At 33.5% G+C, this 16706-nt stretch overlaps 1 protein-coding gene across 1 annotated transcript in view; it reads right to left on the bottom strand.

Moving 5' to 3' along the window:
* Positions 1–16706, bottom strand: part of LOC124542350 (cytoplasmic polyadenylation element-binding protein 2) — an 85133-nt gene that overhangs the window by 48743 nt on the left and 19684 nt on the right. Inside the window, exon 2 of the mRNA XM_047120319.1 lies at positions 7669–7753. Coding sequence (XP_046976275.1) covers positions 7669–7753 — 85 coding nt within the window. The remainder of the gene's footprint in view (positions 1–7668; positions 7754–16706) is intronic.

Genomic DNA, 16706 nt, shown 5'->3' with positions numbered 1-16706 from the left:
CATATACCAAAATAACATTTTTTACGAACTTTGTCCATCTGTTTGTCTGTTAGTTCCGGCTAATCTCTGGAACGGCTGGACCGATTTTGACGGGACTTTCACTGATATAATAACTTAGGATACAACAGTAATTCTTTTTGTTAAATTCAACGCGTACACGGTCGCGGGCACAGATTGCATATCATAAATTGTTTAGGACATAATGATATCCCAATGGATTTACACGGCAGCCATTTTAAAGATAAACTAGTCAAATACGCAGGATACTATGTAGTGCACTTATTATGCAGGGTCACTACAAGTTAGTTATCCAACGTTTACTGAGTTCGCTTGACTTATGGACGCATGCTTTGACATGGTTTCTTCATATTTCATTCATAATTTAATAGGAAAAGCTATTGTTTTATAAGTTACTCCTTATTACATCAGCTATCTGCAAACAGTCCCGTCGAAATCGGTCCAGCCGTTCTGGAGATTAGTCAGAATAAACACATATAAAAATGTAAAAATGATATTTTGGTATATGTGCCATGTATAGGTATGAATTTAGTAAAAGCGATTATTTTAATATTACAAACAGACACTGTGATTTTATTGTATGTATAGATACAGAGACGTATTACTGTGTAGTTATTGTTACCTATATATGATAATAGCTAATTAAATAGCGCCACACCTAATGTCAATTTCATAGTGTCAAAAAGCAAAATTTGGTCTGAAGGATATGACATATATTATATTTTTCGTATAGCATTTAATAGCTTACTTGGTGACATATTGATACCGAGTTATCCTAGCTAGCAACACTCATTTGTTTTTTCTTTATTCGTGACGAAGGAAAACGTCTTGAGGTTTACTGAACCGAATGATATTTTGTCTCGTTACTTCTCACATTGAAACACACTTCAAGCTTACTTAAAAGAAGAAAAGAGGTTTTGCTGTACAATGACAAGTGGGTATATGTATTTGACAATTTAACAATTTTTCCGCGTAATGTTACAATGACAGTATTTTTTTTTAATTAATGTTAAAGGCAGTAAAAATCTGAGCCATTAATCAATTCAATTAATAATTATATTTATAAAATACGAGGTTTTTTAAAGATATTTTTCTTGATTATTAAATAAAATTTTAATGCAAATGTGGTAGAATAATATAATTGTCTTATGTGATTGTTTATCCTATACCTTTCCTGAGGCATTTATTTCTGTGATAAAGTCATGCAGATATAAATAATAAGTCCATTCCTTTTTATTCCTTTACAAGATTGATAAAAATATTTACCTAATTAAACAGATTTTTTATTGAATATTCAAAGGAAATGATTGCGTTTTTTATTTTGAACACAAAATAAATTATAGAAAAAAAAACATTTGTTTTTTATCGAGTAATTTATGTAGAGGTGCGAAGGTGAATTATAAGAATTTTAAAGTATCTAATTATTTTTGTTGTACAGATTATATTATATTAAGTGTTCTTTAAAGTTTACATAAATCATTTTCATTACCTGTGTAAAATATTTTAATGTTATAATAAATATTTGGCGTTAATATATATTTTATGCATATATGTATATATACTTATATTATATATAGCTTCCTTCAATGTTACATAATCATCTGTTCTAAAATAACATAAACGACTTAACATTCAGCCTATAGAAGAAAAGGATAAATATTCTTAAATATAACCTTATTTTATTTTATCTATTTCTATTATAAAATAGTACCAATAAATATATACCAATACAATAATCCTATTTTTTTCCACTTTTCATAGCATTAAACACAGTTCACTGCACTTCTGAACGAACGCACTATTTTTTTTTATAAATAGACCGAGCGCGTCTTCGTTTCTAAATTTGTTTGATTTTAAAAAATTAGAGCACGCATGCGCTCTACCCGCGCGCCGATTTGTACTGACAGCTCAGTCAGACCGCCATTACGTCGACGGCAACGCGACCAAATTCAAAAGGCACACCTCAATGTTCACGAACCAGCTGTTACCTATCCACCTAATTTGTGTCGTTATCATATAGATATAACCCTAGTAAATTAAAAAGTTATTTTATCGTTACGAAACACGTGCAATCTGGGATTGTTTTGAGATGGTAGTGTTGTTTCTATTATATTCCTAAGTCACGAGGTAGGATGCCGCTTACTCTATGCTGTGGTTATATCTATTTTAAATGGCTACGCGTGCTGTAGCCAAACTGAAAATGTCAAAAGTTGATGCGTTGTTTTGCGTTTAATGTTGTATGTTTGTTTTGTTATTCGTATTTTAGGCGGAAGCATGTTTATGTGGGCGTTCGTGATACATTACGAGGTATTTCGTCATTATTATATACCTATTAGTAGTGGTCGTCTGCTCCGTTTGCGTTTCAGGATTTGATTTTCAGGTATACTACTATTATAAAGAGGAAAAATGTCTATGTTTGTAATGTATAAACTCGAAAACTACTGCGTCGATTACAAAAATTCTTTCACTATTGGAAAGCCACATTTACCATAATTAACATAGGCTATATTTATTGCTAGAAATTATTAGGGATCCTTACTTAAAATTAAAAAAACGAAACCCAAGGTATAAAGGTCTATACTTTCGTGAAAAAATATTAAAGAAAATCTTATAGCCAACTATGGGCAGCTGGGACGAGCTAGTTGGGTATAAAAAAAGTAGACTATGTATTCCAAATGCAGTACAATGGTTAGACCTTGAAATATCATCTACTACTAGTTACTAATTACTAATATATACTGCTCTACTAATATTATAAATTCTAAAGGAACTTTTGTCTATCTGTCTTTTGCTCTTTCACGTAGGAATTTCAGCAAATAAGGCATTTATTATGCCTAGCTATGTAACCATTCCTTAAAACAAGCGAAGACGCAGGCGATTACTATGTAATACCTGACAGCATCTTTCTTTCAGCGTTTCAACTGCATCTCTAGAGTTTAGTTTGAAGGGTGAGTGAGTCAGTGTAACTACAGGCACAAGGGACATAGCATAGTTCCCAAGGTGGGTGGCGCATTGACGATGTAAGGAATAGTTAATATTTCTTACAGCGTCATTGTCTATGGGTGATGGTGACCGCTTACCATTAGGTGGCCCATATGCTCGTCCGCCAACCTATTCCATTTAGAAATTAAATAAAGAAATGTTTCTAAACAAGAAACTCAATCTAAGATACCTTCCTATTTACGTCTATCACCTATCATTACATAGTATAAAACAAAGTCGCTTACCGCTGTCTGTGTCTATGTATACTTAGATCTTTAATACGCAGCGGGTTTTGATGCGGTCGTTTTAATAGATAGAGCGATTCGAGTGGAAGGTTTTGGTATTTAATACACGAACAATATAGTAAAACACAGATGATTTTAGATGTATCTAATGTGATGTCGTAAATAAACAAAGTAAAGTAAAGTAACAGCCTGTAAATTACCCACTGCTGGGCTAAGGCCTCCTCTTCCATTAATATATTCCTCATCCATTGCGGGTTGGTGGAATACACATGGCAGAATTTCGATTAAATTAATAGACACATACAGGTTTCCCCACGATGTTTTCCTTCACCGCCGAGCTCGAATGAATTATGAACACAAATTAAGCACATGTATATAGTGGTGCTTGCCTGGCTTTGAACCCGAAATCATCGATGGGCCATCTCAGCTCTCGTATATAAATAAACAAATTCTGTAGTATATTTAGTATCAGTATTGCACCCGTGCGAAGCCGGGTCGTTAGTACATACCATACAATCCAAGCTCTGAATTTCCCTACCTAAGTTATCACGCACATATTACTTGTAGGCGTGTATGTGATTTATTTCGTAGACGATTTAATTTGACCCCGATTTGAAATACCTTTACTGGGTGTTACCTTGCGTAGGTAACTCGCATTCTTTACCTTTAGTAGTACCAAACAGCAATATACCTTGTGTTTTAAGCTTCAAGCCAAATTTCATAGATATTTTCTCAATGCTTTAGCAAAATCAACAGCAGTCGGTAAATTTCCCACAGCTGAGTTAAGGCCTCCTCTCCTTTAGAGAAGGTTCGGAACATATTACTGAACGCTGTTCCAATGCGGGTTGGTGGAATACATATGTGGTAGAATTTCTATGAATTTAGACACATGTAGGTTTCCGGAAGAATTTCTATGAAATTAGACACACCACCGAACTCGATATGAATTATAAAAGCAGATTAAGCACATGAATATTCAGTGGCGCTTGCCTGAACCCACAATCATCGGTTAAGATGCACGCGTTCTAACCACTGGGCCATCGAAATAAATATTGATAATTTGGGATTGCGTACTTAATTCGGATGTGATCGGTTTTACGAATGTTGCCGATGCGACATCTGAGTTGTGTCGTACTGTATAACCCTGTTTTTAACAAAACAACAAGGTCGTCGCACAAAGCGCTGCGTAATAACGAATATAGAGATTCAATAGATGTGATTTGCAAAGAGCGCAGTTGGTTCAAGTGTCTGAGCGTATTTGTAAGATTTAGTTTGGTCTGTTTTGATTTTTTTCTGTATGTTTTGTTATGGAAGTAAATCGTTGAGAATTAAGACGTTTTCTTGTTACTCTGAATTGTTTAATTCAAACCTTAACCCAAAATATGTAAAGTAAAATGAAGTAAAGTAACAGTCTGTAAATCCACTGCTTGGATAAGGCCTCTTCTTATTTAATTAAATATTAACTATTCCTTACATCGTCAATGTGGCACAAACCTTGGGAACTAAGATGTTATGTCCCTTGTACCTGTAGTTACACTGCCTCATTCACCCTTCAAACCGGAACACAACAATACTGAGTACTGTTATTTGGCGGTAGAATAACTGATGAGTGGGTGGTACCTAGACATCTAACAGATGTCCATGGGCGGTGGTAGTAACTTTTGCGGAGAAAAGAGGAGCATATTGTGAGGAAGGCCTTGAGCATGGATGTGGATGGATATAGAGGTAGAGGGTGACCAAGGAAACGATGGATGGATTGTGTGAACGACGATATAATTAGGAGTAATGTTACTTGTGAGATGATGTCTGACAGAGAAGTATGGATGGAGAAGACATGCTGCGCCGACCCCGAATAGAATTGGGATAAGGGCAGGAGGATAATGATGATGAGTCAATTGTCAGTTTGTAATTATTATAATGAAATTATATGTCCTTTCCAGTGTAACTCTATATCAACATTTTCCGGCCTTTTGTAAGAGAAATACGAGGTACAGTCAACAAATAAATTAACAACACAATGTGTTTAAATGCAACTAGATCCATGACCTGACTTTACATATAATCTTATGGTGGTAGGTTATATAAAAATGCAATTAAATATACTATGGTAAAACATTGGTACTGTTTTGCTAACCATCCCTAATATACTCTGTTCTTAGGGAAGTAGGTAATATGTATCACAATTACTACACAATATAAAACAAAGTCACTTACCGCTGTCTGTCCCTATGTATGCTTAGATCTTTAAAATTTCGCAACGGATTTTGATGCGGTTTTCTTTAATAGATAGAATGATTCAAGAGGAAGGTTTATATGTATAATACATGTACAATAGAGTAGAGAAATTCATTATTTTTGAGGTTTCTAAAGTGATGTAATTAATGACATTTTTTAGTCTTTCATTGCAAACGCTGGTTGAACCTTACGAGATAGATCAAAATAATGTACTACAGTATTGTGGAGCTTAAAAAGATCTACCAAAAAGTCCATAAGGGTATATGTCTATCTCTTAGGGATAACCAACAATATACATTTTTTATCTTTCACTTCTTATGAGAAACAATAGTTTATTTACGAAGCAGTAAGCAATACAGCATTAATCCTTATCCAATTACCTTAAATACATTTTGAATTTAATATAGAACAATATGGCCTTATAGCATCTAATTTAAATAAATATTTTCGAAGATATTACAGATTTATAACGAAGGGACAAAAAAGCTTAGAACGTTATAAGACATTCTGTAGTATATTTAGTATTAGCTAGTTAAATATAAATTAAGTAATTTTTCATATATATAATAGTATTAATGTAAAAAAATAAACATTATTTAAATAGATTCTAATACTATACATGTAGCTACATATTTGTTTGTATATTGTCATCGTAGAATTGGGGTTTAAGGGAGTTTGAACCGTATTATAGAGATTATATAAAGTTGAATTTCAAATAAATTTCCGTGCACAACATTCAATGTGACTTTACAAATTTTTGGATTTTGAGCCGTATTTCAGATACAATTAGAGATCATTTTGATTTGTTTTTAAAGTAAATTAGCATAGGATATGATAATTTAGCGTGATGTAGTATTTAGCAGTGAACCGGCTACAGGACGCGAGTTCGAATCTATTACGTCTATTTTGACAGTTAACACAGATAAAAAACTCTTTAAATTTAAATTTAGAATAATAATTTAAAAAAATAGTATGCGTCTATTGCTTATTTAATTAAAAAAAAGAAACAAATCGAGAACCGTTTTGGGAAAATTCGTGCGGGTAATTTGTCATTCCTTGCCAATGCGGTTTTTTCTTATGCCTGTAGCTACACTGGCTCACTCATCAAATCGGAACGCAATAGTACAGATTATTACTTTTTAGCAGTGGAATATGTAGTGTGTGGGTGGTACCTACCTATATTACACAAGCACCACCTATAACACTTTTTTAAAACATTCTAGTACCCTATTGTGTCATCACCTACCGTGTGTCTTAATCTGTTTTAGATTATTTACTTATACACGCACAAAATTTCATCAAAATCGGTCCAGTCGTTTTGGTGACATACATACAGAAGATTTTTTTATTAATAATTACTATTTTCGAATAATATTTTCAATATTCATGTACTAGGCGCTCATTAATCGTGAGGAGTCACACTGAAGGCCTTTGACACTGATCTTGATTACGGAGTTTCAAATTTGGAATCTCTAAATATTATAACAAAGTCGCTTTCCGCTTGTACGCTAAGATATTTCAAATTACATAACGATTTTAATGAGGTTTTCATCAATTATTAGAACCAATCAAGAGAAAGGATTATGTCATTATCGTTACATAGTATAAAACAAAGTCCCTATGTATGTGTAGACCTTTAAAATTGCAACGGATTTTGATGCGGTTTTTTAAATAGATAGAGTGATTCGAGAGGAAGGTTTTTGTATATAATACATGGACAATATAGTAAAGAAACACTGATAATTTTAGAAGTTTCTAATCTGATATCGTAAATAAACAAATTCTGTAGTATATTTAGTATCAGTATTGTGTACCCGTGCGAAGCCGGGGCGGGTTGATAGTGTAGGTCTTTCCTGAGCCAGAAAAAACAAGAATATATCTTTTATGTTTGTTTCATAATCTATAAGTTGTATAAAGAGCCTTATCAGTCCGTGTAGAGCCGGGCGGATGGCTTGTTAAAATTATAACGAATCAAAAACCTAAAATTTAAAAATAAGTCACTCAATATACCAGCACGAAAGATAATATATTAAATAATAATATTAATATATAATGTACCTAGATATAATTAATAATAGTATTAACAATAACAATTACAATATTCGTGTACTAGGCGACTATAAATAAAAAGAAGGTCGCACAAATTTTGGTTATGTAGCGTTTCAAATTTGGAATAATAAAAACTTACCTTTCAAATGGTCAGAGGTATCTGCCCTCATAATATCCGTTAGATAATGCTCTAGTGATCTCATATTGTCTAGTCCACTTCGATCCTGAAACAAAATTAATATTTAATTAAATATCTTATTATATTATTCTCAACTAAAATTTAAATTTGAGGTTAGTTTTATTAATTTTCATTCGATATTTGAATTTAATGTTCTTGTCCTTCAAAATATACATGAAATACTTTTTTAAAAGATCATAATTTTATATAACATCAATAATTTGGTCCAAGATCTTAAATAATGAGTCATTTATCGTATCGTGTTAGAAAAAAAAAAAAATCTTATTATTCACGAATAAATGTCTCGTATCTGGCAACCATTAATAAATTTAAAAAGCAAATAAAATACACGTTTTTTTATTTATTTAAAAAGAACTCCACCGAACTGAGTCATTGCCTAGTTTTAATATCAATATTTATAAAACAAAAAATAACCTTAACCCATTCGTTTATAAATACGTATTAAGTGAAAACATAGCGTATTCAAATTTAAATATCGAACAGTCATTTAAAAATAAACAATAGAATTAAATTATTCAAAAGCAATAAAAGAAAACAATCAAAAAATCTTCGTCGGAAAACGTCAAAAGAAACAAACTACACAATCGATTTTATTAAATGGAACAGTTGTCTATAAAGAATTAAAATAATGAGCGGGCGTCCATTTTAAGAAAAACTCTCAAATCCACACGTGTATATAAACTCTGGGGTCAAGTTAACTTGGTTACCCACTGACCTATTTCAACTTACGCAGTGTGACGTCACTACGGCATTGCGCTATCACGCCCTACAGAGCAAAATGCGCCTTATTTTAATGATATAAAGTTCAGAATTAATTGCAAATGTTAATGGTGCTACAGTGAAAAATAAATCTTGACACGAAGTTTTTAAGTCGAAATTTGAATGAAGGTAATTGTTTTCAAGAAATGTATTACACGAAATAGAGCGTTATGCTTTGGTGAATAAGGTTGAATTCGCTTTGATATTCAGCGCATGCAAGTAAAAGGTCACGAGGTCAAGCTGCATTGCGAAACTGTAGGCGATAGAGGTCGCTTGACCTTCCGCTTCCTCCAGTCTAATTAATAAAGTGTATCATGTTGCCATATGCAAAAATATTATCTGTCAATGTCAAGAATTAACTGTCAAAGTTTTTGTGAGTGTGTTTTTTAATCTGTTGTTTAAAAAATTTGATTGAATTATTAGAGAAGGAAATTTGAATTTCCGTTTAATAAAGCAAGCGTTTGCGTTACGAGGGGAGATTGCATTAGTATATGTAAATTGGTACATACAACATATAATCATACAATACTATGTCTAGTTATTTATGTGTTACTTGGTAAGGCTTCTTGCAAGTCTTTAGGTAGCCAATCATAACATTCTACTGCCAAACAGGAATACTTTTGTATCGTGCTCCGGTTTGAAGAGTGAGCCAGTGTAACTACAGGCACAAGGGACATAACATCTCAATCCCCAAGATTAGGGCATTGATACATATTGTAAATTTCCAGTGCTAGGCTAAGGCAACCTCTCGTTTTAAGAAGGTTTGGAGCATATTCCACAAAGCTGTTCCAATGCGTGGTGGTAAATACACATGTGACAGAATTTCGTTGAAATTAGACACATGCAGCTTCAACGCAGAGCACGAGATGAATTATAAACACAAATTAAGCACATGATTATTCATTGGTGATTGCCTGTGAACCCGCAATTGGTTAAGATGCACGCGTTCTAACCACGCGGCCATCTCAGCGCATTGATAAGGGTAATTAATATTTCTAACAACATAAACTAAGAGTTGAAATAGTATGAAAGTCCGTCATTTTTAAAATTAGAAACATAAAACAATTATCGCGATGTTGATTAGAAACGAGTATATATATATATATATATATATATATATATATATATATATATATATTGTATTTAATTTTCTACCCCTAGGCCTTTATTTAACGTAACATTTTAAATGATTCCTTAACGCAATCAAACTCCACGCGAGCAAAACAGCGGGCAAAAGCTAGTTCAATACGTAATCATTATCATTACATATTATAAAACAAAGTCGCTTACCGCTGTCTCTATGTATGCTTAGATCTTTAATACGCAACGGATTTTGATGCTGTTTTATTGGATGGTTTTTGTATATAATACATGGACAATACAGTAACGAAACAATTATCTGCATTGCACACCATTCGCCAGTATATATTTCGATATATACTGGCGAATGGTGCAACTTCATTTCAACTTAGTGTACAACATATATTATTGTATTAATCACTATTCTGATTGAGTTGAGATAGCCCAGTGGTTAGAACGACGGTTAACCGATGATTGCGGGTTCAAACCCAGGCAAGGACCAATATATATATATATATATGTGCTTAATTTGTGTCTATAATTAATCTCGTGCTCAGCGGTGAAGGAAAACATCGTGAGGAAACCTGCTTGTGTCTAATTTCATCGAAATTCTGCCACATGCATTACACCAAACCGCATTGGAACAGCGTGGTGGAATATGTTCCAAACCCTCTCCTTAATGGAAGAGGAGGCCTTATCTCAGCAGTGAGAAATTTACAGGCTGCTACTTTACTATTCTGATTATTACTAGTAGTAGTTTATTGATACTGGTCCCCTTAACGCCAAGCCATATGAATATAACCCAGCTAAATGACAACGCCCCCTCAGGGTGACGTTCCACAGATTAAAAAATCAATAATAAGCAGACCTTGACGAGTTGTATAATATGTACATAATTTAACAAGGATATTACATGTAATTATCATTAGTTTACAATTAATAATTAATCTATACCAATACTAGTAGTTTCCCACGCCTTCGTTTGCCTTTTTGGGTGTTTGCTAGCCCTATGTCCTTTTGTAGTTCAAGTTTGCTTCATACCAAATTTCCTCAAAATCGGTTTAGCGGTTGGGTCGTGAAATAGCGACAGATAGACCGACAGAGTCACTTTCACATTTATAATATTAATTTAGATTATAATAACAAAAGTTACTCTATTACCTCTCTTACCGCTTAATCGATTTTGATGAAAATTGCTAAAGAAACAGTTTACCTGCAAGGAAAGGACAGCTATTTTTTTAATTCACCCTCGAAGGTATACAATTGGACTGACAGTTAGATAACTAGCTGCTGATAATTGATAAATGATTTCAAGAAAAATTAGGCTCAGTCGAACGATACGTTCGCATTATTACAATTAAAAAAAAACAAACGAACGTCAAAATCGATATTGTATTAGCTTGACATAACATATGTCATGGGCGGTATTACGTTGCATGTTTTTATTCTATTTAATCTGTGTTAGAAAAGTTAAATCTGTCAGGTTTCCGCCAAATCGTGGAACCGAATTTGATGAATTTTGTTTTAATGATAGAATGCGTTTAGTTATCATTACTAGTTACCCGTTCAGGCTTTACACTGGTAAAACTATATAATAATATATACTAACATATACAAATAATTTTGTCATAGCTATGAGTATAGTTTGAAATAGTTTTCGCAAATTCGCAGTAATTATTCGTATATATATTTATATCATGAAGAGCAAGTTTAATATGTTAAATATAATTCTGGTACCGTCGTTACTTCTGATTTTCCATTACACAAGTGCTCAACTTACATTGGGATCAGTATAATGTATGTGATGTTGCCACATTACAATTATTTTTTTTTTTAAATATGACCTATCGTCTCGAGCCTTTTTATAAATATGTTAGTTACTTCAAATAAATATGGCTGTTTTGAAAATATACATCGCAATCAATGGGAGCACAAACGTTTGTAAGAAATTGTTGGTTCTTTGGGGCTCTTTCAGGATACCATACCATCAGGATTCTATTCTTAGCAAGTGCCCAGTTCTGGGCATATCGTGGTAAAGATGGTAATGGCTTATTAATCACTCTGTTCTTAGATGAAAACCGCATTAAAATCCGTTGCGTTGTTTTAAAGATCGAAGCTTATAGGTAGGAAGCGACTATGTTTTATACTATACAGAGGAAAGTGTAATTAAACTAAAAAATTAATAAAACAATCAAAATGTTGGTTAAACACTAACTAAAACGGCTGAACGTATCTCGATTAAATTATGCACAGAGATAGACAATAATTTGGAAGAGGAGATCATTTATTTCACAATTTCAGCTTGACATTAAAAAAATCATACTGTCTTTATTCAAAACTTAACAATAAAGCGCTGAAAGTAACCAGCATCGCTTTAAATAATCACCAATCATCATCGTCTAACCATTGTGATAATTTAAAGCAGCTTTCGAATTTCAGGAGTGTCTATTACATAGATATTCGTCTATATGAGCGTGTTAGTTATTGGGGTTAACAATTCGTTTTCCATAACGCAACGGAACTACGAACGAGTGATTAAGAGTTGTTCCGTGTTCAAGATAAGGCTTTAGGTTTGTAATTTAAATATTTGAATAGTTCATAGTACGACACAACTGTCACATCGGCAAAATTCGTAAAACCGATCACATCCGAACTGAGTACGCTATCCCGAATTATCAACATTTATTTCGTATGTGAATATGATCTTTACACAAATAACTTTAACTTGTAATATTATATGACCTAATATATTCGTCAATCTGACGCGTCGCTTTACACGCACTCTCTGTCTCGGGTCGAACTGACGCGGGAATCTATAGCGACGAATAGCGTCGAACGGCGCGATAGGGAGCTGTTTCTATTGGTTGTGTGAATCGGCAGTGATCGGTTTTATTGAATTTGCCGATGCTACGTCTAAGTTGTGTCGTACTATATGAAATTCATTGTGGAATACTTATGCGAGGAGGCATAGAGTACAGATCCATGTCACGCCCTTCTGCATCAAACTAATTAGTCTTTACTTATATTATAAATTAGCGAACCGATCCGGCTTCACACGTGTAATGCCGATACTAAATATACTACAGAATGTAGTACAACGTTCACAGATTTTTTGTCATTAGACAATACAAAACGATGCGTCTTACGACGTCACTTTAGAAACCAAAATTATCAATGATTCTCGACTATATTGTCCATGTATTACATACAAAAACCTTCCTCTCGAATCACTCTATCTAATAAAAAAAATCGCATCCAAATCCGTTGCGTATTAAAGATCTAAGCATACAGGGGGACAGCGGTAAGCGACTTCGTTTTATACCGTGTAATGATAATGATGAGTAAGTTTGACGATTAAAAAATAAACAATTCCGATTATAATCGAGATAAATAATTTAACAATCGCAGCAAAAATATTATAAGTGCGTAAGGCACGTAATGAGGAGAATTCGCTGACGCCATCACGCTTACGGGAAAATGTTGCAAGGTAAATATTTTACCCGGAATTTAGGGAAACAAAACCTGCTAATTAATTTTTATATAATACGTAAGCGAATAATGTTGCCATAAACAGATATTTACCATAAAATATGTGTCTTATTGTTTAATTTTTTTATTTATTATTTAATTTACCAACTTTGGTAGCAGTTGAACTAGCGTGAAACGGATATCAAATCAAATCAAAATATACTTTATTTAAGTAGACTTTTACAAGCACTATTGAATCGGAATTTAACAATTAAGTGAGGCTACCACCGCACCGGTTCCAAAAGAAGATTCTTCCGAGAAGAACCGGCAAGAAACTCAGTAGTTACTCTTTTTCAACATTTAAAATTACAGTCATGTTAGTTAATTACAATTATATAAATTTGTAATATATCCTGGAAGTCAACAAGTATTAATTCCACGCTTTTTGATCGTCTGCATAATCTTGTACTGAATAAAATGCCTTCTTTACTTCTTAAAATTATAAAACAAAAAACTTTATATTACCTATTTTACCTGTCAAATTCCAGTTTGACAGATGAGCCATTGTAACTATAGTTACAGCAAATTATGACTCCAAAATGACAATTATATTTAGTCGTATAATATGAACAGATAAACATAACATTATATTCCTGTGAATATAGTTGACACTGTAAAGTTTATAATTGAAAAGACATTACTTTTCTTAATAAACTGTTAAATGTATGATAAACCCACATTTTATACACGATTTTTAAAGGTAATTTTATTTCATATCATTTAAAGTAAAAAGTAAAGTAACAGCCTGTAAATTTCCCACTGCTGGGCTAAGGCCTCCTCTTCCATTAAGGAAAGGGTTTGGAACATATTCAACCACGCTGATCCAATGCGGATTAGTGGAATGCACGTGTGGCAGAATTTCAATGAAATTGGACACATGCAGGTTTCCTCACGATGTTTTCTTTCACCGCCGAGCACGAGCAATTATAAACACAAATTAAGCACATATATACAGTGGTGCTTGCCTGGATTTGAACCCGAAATCATCGGTTATGATATAATATATGCTCCAAACCCTCTCCTTAATGGAAGATGCCTTATCCCAGCTGTGGGAAATTTACAGGCTGTTACTTTACTTTCTCTCAAGTCTCACTGAACCAAGATTCAATATAATACGTTTTTTCAAAGTATAATCTTGGTGTATAATGTTTTTGAGGTCACATGTGTCGATACAAACACACTAACAGGTGCGCTATCTTATCTCTTATATGTTGACAGATCGCTGACAGATCTTTTAAATATTTATCTTTACATTTGGACAAATAAGGTGATATATTATTTGTTGACGATTTAGTGTCGATGTTTTCGTTAAAATTTTGCAAATTTTATGTTAAACCAGCTGTGTCCGCGACCTTATATGCGTTTGAATTTAACAAAAAAAAATATTGTAGCATAAGTTACTATATACATAGTTTGACGACCTCCATGGTCGAGTGGTGAGTACACCGGTTTTCATGGGTACGCCACTCTGAGTTCGATTCCTGGCCGAGTCGATGTAGATTACCATTAGTTTTCTATGTCGTCTTGGGTCTGAGTATAACACAAGTGCTTCAGCTACTTACATTGGGATCAGAGTAATGTATGTGATGTTGTCTCATATTTATTATTTATTATTTATAAGTTACTCCTTATTATATCAGTTATGTGCCAGTGAAAATCCCGTCAAAATCGATCTAGGCGTTCCAGAGACTAACCGGAACAATCAGACAGACCGACAAAAATTGTAGAAAATGTTATTTTGGTATATGTACCGTGTAAAAAAGGGCTATTTTAATATTACAAACAGACACTCCAATGTTATTATATGTATAGATAATAAATAAATGCGTTACTTTGGTAGGATCACGCCATATTGTGGCTGATTTTTTTATTAGTTCTTTATGGCTATCAAACATCGTATTCAGCCATGTCATGATGGCATTTAATTTATTTGAACATACAAAAGATATATGGACCAACATTACTTAGTTAAATAAGGTATTAAGTAGCATAGTTTGGAATTAAAAATGGGAATTAAATTAAATTTAAGAGATTGATGGATTATTTAATCTTACATAATAATGTTATATTTATTCATTATTTGAACTATTTTAACTTGGTAGTAGGGGCAGCCGCATTGGAACAGCGTGGTGGAATATGTTCCAAACCTTCTCCTTAAAGGGAGAGTAGGCCTTTAGCCCAGCAAATGGGAATTTACAGGCTGTTGTTGTTGTTGTTGTTGTTATAGGGCGCTGTGCAAACCCACCTGGATAGGTTGTAAGCCCTATCATATATTCTACCGCCTAAATTACCGGAATTAAGGATAAGTGAACCAGTGTAACTTTATTACGCGCATTAGTTATGTAATGTTGATAGGCAGTGGCGACAATATGACCCATCTCAAGCTGTACTGGGGCCCTCGGGTGCCCACTAATTAAGGGCCCTTTTGATAGATACTACCATGTAATATAGCCTTAAGTATAGTTTCAAAGAAAAATTCTTAGGAATCTCTTTGGTTGTACAATCTTATACATATTATATGTCTTTCTATCACAAAGAGCACGTCTAGCTTTCTATATTTAATACCGATTATCGTCACTAGCCTTTTGATATATATTATTAGTTAGTTATTTCTCACAAATATGACAATTTCGAAGATATACAAAGCAATCAATGTAAGCACGAACGTATAAAAATAACAGATTCTTTGAGGCCCCCTCAGGATGGGGGGCCTGGGTACCTGTCACGTGTCACCATTAATATTTTACACCATGAAAATTCGTATTATTTTCAACACAGATAATATAAAAATAGGACAAAATTAATATTCAAAGTTACCAAACTTCACCTCTCTACGCTAAGTAGGTTATCTGCGCTAACACAGCGATGTTATCTGTGCACCAATCTTAGTCTGACAATCCACTGTTGAATGCTATAGTACGCTTTATAAAGCTAATATACTTAAACTTATATCAGCTAATGTTCTAGCGAGGTCAAAATATATTTAATTCGAGGTTTTTACGAATATATCATCATCAACCCGCACTGGAACAGCATGGTTGAATATGTTCCAAATTTGTGTGTTTATAGTTCATTTTAAGGAAAACATCGCAAGTAAACCTGCATGTGTCTTATTTCATCAAAATTCTGCCACATGTGTATTCCAGCGGGGTGCAATATGGTGCAAAACCTTCCTCAAAGGGAGAACAGGCCTTAGCCCAATGGCATATTTACAGGCTGTTGTTGTTGTTTGTTGTATGCTTACTTGCTCTATCTCTTCGTTTGTGTTGCATTGTTGAACCACAAGTATATGCGAGTTCATTTCTTCTCTACAAACTAATTAAAATATATCAGTTTAGCCGCCGTGAAGGGTTAAGACTTTGTCAGTTCAGTGTAATCTATACTAATATTATCAAATAGCTGCGCTTGTGACCTAGTACACGTTTAAATTCAACAAAAAAGCTATTGTTGTAGCCTAAGTTACTCCTTATTACGTCAGCTACCTGCCAGTGACAGTCTTATCAAAATCGGTCCAGCCGTTTCAGAGATTAGTCGGAACAAAAAGACAAACACAAAACAGATACTCCAATTTTCTGTAGTTACACTGGCTCACTCACCCTTCAAACCGGAAC

Source organism: Vanessa cardui, chromosome 30, assembly GCF_905220365.1.
Source record: "Vanessa cardui chromosome 30, ilVanCard2.1, whole genome shotgun sequence".
In the NCBI taxonomy this organism is placed as follows: Eukaryota; Metazoa; Arthropoda; class Insecta; order Lepidoptera; family Nymphalidae; genus Vanessa; species Vanessa cardui.
The sequence above is the reverse complement of the archived record's forward strand: the minus strand, read 5'-3'. Positions and strand labels throughout refer to the sequence as shown.